General features: G+C 64.4%; 1 protein-coding gene across 1 annotated transcript in view; it reads left to right on the top strand.

Annotated features, from left to right (window-relative positions):
- The window catches only part of CABLES2 (Cdk5 and Abl enzyme substrate 2), a gene marked incomplete at its 5' end in the record, with an annotated part of 13,199 nt that extends 7,423 nt beyond the window's left edge, over nt 1-5,776 (top strand). Inside the window, 7 exons of the mRNA XM_029917650.1 lie at nt 297-374; nt 937-1,045; nt 1,566-1,731; nt 2,119-2,222; nt 2,508-2,614; nt 3,329-3,533; nt 3,683-5,776. Coding sequence (XP_029773510.1) covers nt 297-374; nt 937-1,045; nt 1,566-1,731; nt 2,119-2,222; nt 2,508-2,614; nt 3,329-3,533; nt 3,683-3,823 — 910 coding nt within the window. The remainder of the gene's footprint in view (nt 1-296; nt 375-936; nt 1,046-1,565; nt 1,732-2,118; nt 2,223-2,507; nt 2,615-3,328; nt 3,534-3,682) is intronic.
- Between the last annotated feature and the right edge of the window lie 878 nt (nt 5,777-6,654).

Genomic DNA, 6,654 nt, shown 5'->3' with positions numbered 1-6,654 from the left:
GTCCTCCAAAGCCTGGCCTCTCCTGGGCGAGCAGCCCGACCACTGACCTCCCCCTGCCTGCGAGGGCCAGGCGACACCTTCCTGTGCTGCTCGTCGTGCCAGGGGACTCACCTGCTGATGGGATGGAGCGCCCTCGCTAAGCACCTGCAGGGAACGGGCGAGACCCAGGACGGCCAGACCGACTGGCTTTCCTGCCCCCTGGACACCCCAGGCAGCTCGCGTCACCCGAGTCTAGGCGGGAAGGAACTTGCTCCTGGCAACACCTCCCCCCTGCTCTGACCAACCCCTACCCCCAGGATCGTGCTGATCTGCGCCAAGCGGTCCCTGTGTGCGGCCTTCTCGGTCCTGCCCTATGGAGAAGGCCTGCGGGTCAGGTGAGTGACCTGGGGGCACAGGCTGGGTCCCCCCAGGCTCGAAGCGGCCTCATGCAGATCTGCTTCTGCCAAAGCTCCTCAGGAGTTCGGGAGGGCCACTCGGGTCCTGGTTCTCCGGGAGGGGAGTGTCCGCACCATAACGTCCATGCAGATGCCCTGGGACGCTCCTCCTCATGGGGACATGTCCTTGTGGCCAGTCTAGGCGACTGTGTCCAGGCATAGCTCCAGGAAGGAGGAGGTGGGCAGAGGTGGGAACCAGGGGACCTGCAGGGTGAGGGGCCTGGGTGGATCTGGGCCCGGGGGTGGGGGGTCGGCGGGGAGGCTATGGCGTCAGGGAGGGGCTGGTGCTGCCCTGGTCCCGCCAGCCTTCGGGCGTCCCCACCGGAAGTCCATGGGAACTGGGCAGCGCTGGACGGGGGTCCTTCCCCTGTGCCCGTGGCAGTGCTGGTGCGGTTCACGGGTGCAGAGTGGGGGTGAGCTGCCGCGCCCAGAGCCCCTGCTCTCCCGCCGCCTCCGAGGACAGAGGAAGGCTCAGCAGCCGCCTCCCACCTGTGCATTGCAGTGACCTGAGGCTGGACAGCCAGAAGCAGAGGCACCCATCGGGCGGCGTCTCCGTGTCTTCGGAGATGGTCTTTGAGCTGGAGGGTGTTGAGCTGGGAGCAGACGGAAAGGCAAGAGTGGAGGCCGCACAGCCGGGCGGGCGGGCGGGCGGGCCGCCCGGGAGCTTGTGCTCGCCCGAGGCCAAGGCAATGAACACTCCGAGCTGGGTTTTTCTTGACTCCTGAATGCAAAGTGTCAGGAGGAAGCCCCTCCACCCCCACCGCCTCACTCAGCGGCCAGGTGATGAGAAACGGCATGAGTTGGGAGGGGGTCCAGGTGCTGCCTCTGGTGGAGGTCAGAGGTCAAGGTCTTCAGAGGCAGCAAGAAGGTTCCTGTGCTGCAGATCCCACTTGGGGGATGGCAAGGGTAGCCTTCTGGAACGTTCTTGCTAATGAGAACGCTAGCATCCAGTGTTAGTGCAGAACTAATGGAGAGGGCTGCCTGGGAGCATTGGCTCTCGTGGGTCCTCCTTGTCCCCGTGAGGTGGCAGCAGAAGGGGCAAGGCACAACTTGGTTGGGCCTCTGGTCTTTGGAGGGGGCTGTGGTCCTGGGGATAACTGGGACTGAGCCCTGACCCCTGTGCCCCTCCAGGTGGTGTCTTACGCCAAGTTCTTGTACCCCACCAACGCCCTGGTCGCACACAAGACGGACAGCCACACCCTGCCGCCCCAGCCCCGGCCCAGCGTCCCCCGGGCTTTGCCAGGGTCAAGATACAAACCTACTCCGGCCAAGTCAGCGTCAGCCAGCACGGATCTAGGTAGCTCCACGTGCCCTAACAGGTGCCAGGCAGGCAGCCACACCAGCTGGGCCAGGGACACCCTGTGGCAGGCAGACCAGAGCCACGTTGAAGCCCACTGCCCCTGATCCAGACGGGGAGGCAGGCTTGGGAAAAGGGTCAGGAGAGAAGGGAGCAGACAGCCTGCGCTTCACCCGACCAGGCAGCGGGGAGATCCCGTGTCCACAGATGGCTTTGGGGCAGGGGCAGCGGGTCCCTCGGTCAGGACACCCACTCAGCCCTCGGGGACAGGGAAGTGTGGCCTCGAGCCCCTCCCGGACCCCAGCAGCACTGTTCCCCAGGCGCTAGACCAGGGTTCTGGCCAGAGCCCCGGGCTCGTGGTCGGTCAGGGTTGTCCTCTGCACGCAGGGACTGACGCGGGGGACGCACTGGAGTACAACCCCAACCTCCTGGACGACCCGCAGTGGCCCTGCGGCAAGCACAAGCGGGTCCTCATCTTCGCGTCCTACATGGTACGGGGGGTTCTGAGGGCACGCTCAGGGCCGCCGTGCCCCCCGCCCCAGGGCACCAGCCCCTTGGGGCACAGGGGTGTGCAGTAGGCCAGGAGGCTGCATTGACCCCACAGCCCTGGCAACCTGGGTCGCCCCTCTGCATCCCGGGCCCTGGGACCCTCTGTCCTGAGGCATGTCCTCCTCTGATCTGCTGCCTGAAGCCATTTGCAGACCCGCAGGGGTCGGGCGGGGGGCCCCCAGGGCCGTGCGGGCCAGCTCCCTGCCCTGTGGCCTCCTCTCACGCAGACCACCGTAATAGAGTACGTGAAGCCCTCCGACCTCAAGAAGGACATGAACGGAACCTTCCGGGAGAAGTTCCCACACATCAAACTGACGCTGAGCAAAATCAGGAGGTGAGGGGCTGGGGCGGGGTCTCTGGCCCCACTGCCTGCGGGGCTGCTCCTCCCGCTCCCGCTTCCAGGAGGTCCCTGGCTTGACAAGTCCAGATGTGCCCCACCCAGGTCCCCCCGCCATGTGGCCAGACTGGTAGCAGCCCCCACGCCCCCCACCCGCCACCTCAGCGCCTCTTGCACCCACACCCGCTAGCCCCCCTCCTGATGCCCATGGCCACACGGGGGGCGGGCGCTGTGGTGGCCCCACCTGCCAGGGGGCTGGGAAGGCTTGTCCGAGCCCTCATGTCGAGCACTGCTGGAGCCGGGGCAGGCTGGCCCAATTGGGACTCCCGGGGACCGTCCTGCCCTGGGTCCTCCCCGCCCCACCGTCTCACAGCGCCCCCCTCACCAGCACCAACAGGGGCTTCGCTGAAGGTCCAGACACTGCTTCGGGCCTTTCCACGGCGCCGCTTCCTCCCCGCATTGCCCCTCACAGTTACAGGGAGCAGGGCCCCTGCCCTCTGCAGTGCCCCCCTGAGGACAGCGTGGGCTACCCAGTATAGCTGGGGGGCAGGGCTGGAGGGACAAGGGGAAGCCGACACCCGCCCACCTGTCCAGCAAGCTGGGGACCGTGGCGCTGGGCCGTGTGCTTTCTCAACGGCCCGAGGGCCACCCTGGAGCAGGGCGAGGGACTCCCTCGGCCCCTGAACACCCGGCTTCCGTGTAAACCTGCAGTTTAAAACGGGAGATGCGCAACCTCTCTGAGGAGTGCAGCCTGGAGCCCGTGACGGTGTCCATGGCCTACGTGTACTTCGAGAAGCTCGTCCTGCAGGGCAAACTCAACAAGCAGAACCGCAAGCTGTGCGCGGGGGCCTGCGTGCTGCTCGCCGCCAAGATCAGCAGCGACCTCCGCAGGAGCGAGGTGAAGCAGCTCATCGACGTGAGTCCGCCCCGCCCCTGGCTGGCCCCGGCCCCGCCCCTGGCTCCGCCCCGCAGCTCCGGGGCGCCCAGCCAGCTCTGGAAGCGGGTCAGGGGGCTGGTGCAGAGCCCGGGCCCAGCGTAACCTCCCTCCTCCTTCCTCCCCTGCAGAAGCTGGAGGAAAGGTTTCGGTTCAACAGACGGGATCTGATTGGCTTTGAGTTCACGGTGCTGGTGGCCTTGGAACTGGCGCTCTACCTTCCCGAGAGCCAGGTGTTACCTCACTACCGACGCCTCACGCAGCAGTTCTAGCCCGGCCTGGCCTCTGCCAGCAGGGCGGCCACCCCTCCCGGCCCCCGGCGCTCAGGGCCCCCCAGACGTTGCTGGGCCGCGAAGTGTGCGGCCCCCGGTTCCACGTGAGCGGCGGGACGCGCCTGCTGCTCTGCCTGATGCCACTGTCCCTGCACACCTGCTTCCTTGGAGGGACACCGCTTTCATTCCAAAGCACACCACCGCCATGGTACATTCCTGAGAATTTTCTCACATTTTTACGTGAGCAAAATGTGAGGTTTTCTTTCTTTTTCATGTGCCTGAGACGGACCCTGATCCTCCTCAAGTGGGCATCTCGGCATCTTTTCCCTTTGCACCACCTGGGCTTCCGCAGACCCCGCCGGCACCGCGCCCGCATCGTAGGGGCCATCCGGCTCCCAGAGGCCGCTGAACACACTGGAATTGCTGACGTTAATGTATCCAAACGTTAAGTTTTGGCTATTTCGAGTTTTCAGCTGTGGACACAGCCTGGCTCCCTCTCGGCCGGGACTAGCCAGGCCGAGCCCGTCGGGGATGCCCACCGGCTTCCCCTGCGGCCTTCCCCCGGCAGAGCTCAGGCATTAGGTTCACCCAGCTAGGGCAGACTCCGGTTTCTCTCATTTTTTACTCCAAGCATCGTGTCACTGTGAAATCCTGATGCCCGAGCGTCACACGCCGGCAGGTCTCCGCGCAGACACTAGCTGACCCCACGGGGGACCCACCCTTCACCTCTCACCGGGACAGCCTGCTTGCCGGTGACACCTGGGCCTTCAGGAGGACGGACTGCTTGCTCTTGGCTATTGATCCTTCTTAGCAATATTGTGATGGAGAAAACCAGTGCATTTGTTGTTACTCGGGATTTGGATGGATGGGTCTTGTGAAGGGACAGAAGCTGGTGGCGCGCTGTTGAGGCTGCGGACTTGGAACCACGCCTCGTCCCCGGGCAGACGGGGGACGTGACTGCTCTGGCTCCCTGGGGGGAGGGTGCACACACCCATTTCTTCCTAGGCAAGAGGAGGCAGTCTTGGCTGTCGCACTAATCAAGCCCAGGGGTGCTGGCTGTCACCTGTGTGCAGGCCTGTGTCCCTCCTGCACATTGTGACCAGGTTCTCCGGCTCACTGCCCGTCAGACACTGAGGAACCGAGGGCAGTTCTCCCCCCGGGTCGGCTGGGCCTTTAAGCTGCTTCTGTGTGAACTGATGCTTTTGCCAAAAGGAGACCCCAGTTCTGCTCACCACGGCACCCCGGCACCAGCGGCTTGGCCTGGAACCCAGCACCCGTGTCTGCGTGCCGGCCGCTGTCCCTCCTCGCTCGTGCTCGGGGACTGCGGGAGGGAGGACAGAGCCCAGGACCGTATTCCAACCCTGACTATTTCGGGCCACCTCCGTCCTCTCCTACGGCCCCTGGCCCGCAGGTGTCCGGGTGGGAGCAAGGGTGGGAGTGGGGAGGTCCTGGCGCTTCTCCAGACAGCACTGTGTCCGGCCACCGTCCTCACAAGGACACTCCGGCGTTCCCAGCTCTGTAAGGGACAGACTCCCAAGCTGCACCTCAAGGTGGCACATGGCCTCATCCTCAACGGTTTCCGTACAGGTGTTGCAGCAGCGACGGCAGCGTAGGCCTGTGCTCCCATTAAGACTTAGTCCTTCGCGGACCGGATTCCTCCCTCCGCGTGTCCTGTCCTCCGTGCCGAAAGCTGCTCGTAGGTGACGCTCAGGAATCACTGCAGCAAAGCCAGTACTGAAGCCAAACTTCAGCCCGAACCCCTCATTCTGGAGAACAAGCCCCGACACCCAAGGCATCCCAGGGCCTGGGGCGGCTCCGGCACCAGGCAGCGGCTGTGCGATTGTTTAAATGTGCGCTAGGCGACTCTCTGACCTCAATGTCCAGTCATGTGTCATTTGTTTGCAAATGGTAATGTATTTGTGGTTCAAAGTAAAATGTGGTTTTGCAAAGTTCGCCAGAGGTTGTCTCCTTTGAGCCGGCTGGCCCTGTCCGGCCACACGGCGGCCCCGACCCTCTGACGCCCAGAGGAGGGCACCCACACTCACAGAACGGACCAACACGGGGGGGGGGTTTCTATTTTCGTAATTTATTTATGACAAATATCCATGATCCTCTCCAGTCAGAAGTTCCTAGGACAAAAGTAAGGACACCGTTAAAGCCTGATTTCAGGAGAGGTCCCTGGCCTCTGAGCCCAAAGCAGGCCGCCTTACTCACTTTGAAACGATGCCGTCGGCCTTGGCCAGTCGGAGAATGGAGTCGTCGGACTCCCCCTGGAAAAAAGCGCGGACTATCTCCCCTGCCACCCCCAGGCGGCAGAGGCCCAGCGGGGACAGCCTCACACCTCCCTACTGGGGGTGGGGCTCACCGGAGTGCGTGCACAGGGGGTCCTATTCCACCCGAGGAAGGGGCGGGCGGCCAGCACAGCCCCGCAAGTTCACCTACTCTGCCCACAAATCCGCTCGGGCCTCCCCACTCCACCGCGCGCCTGGTGCGCAAAGCCGGGGGGCACTCACCATCCTGCGGATGGCCCCACAGATCGCATAGGTTTTAAACTGGCCGTTGAACCTGCCCGTCACTTTGTCAACCTGCAAATCGTCAACGCGGGTCACAAAACCATCCAAGCACTTTCAACCCTAAACCTGGGGTCCAGGAGTGATCAGCCCCCTAGGCCACCCCGGGCGCTTCCGGGCGGGACAGGCCCGCTGCCTCCGCCCGGCTCACCTCGGCCACGTTCATCTGGATGGACGCGTGGTCCTTGGCGCCGATGATGCGGTTGCTGGCGGAGCTGCGGGGGGGTCCGAGGGGAGCGCAGTGAGCAGGGGATGGGGCGC

The sequence above is a fragment of the Suricata suricatta genome, chromosome 12 (assembly GCF_006229205.1).
Source record: "Suricata suricatta isolate VVHF042 chromosome 12, meerkat_22Aug2017_6uvM2_HiC, whole genome shotgun sequence".
Classification (NCBI taxonomy): Eukaryota; Metazoa; Chordata; class Mammalia; order Carnivora; family Herpestidae; genus Suricata; species Suricata suricatta.
Note: the sequence above shows the minus strand (reverse complement) of the source record. Positions and strands in the feature narration are given on the sequence as shown.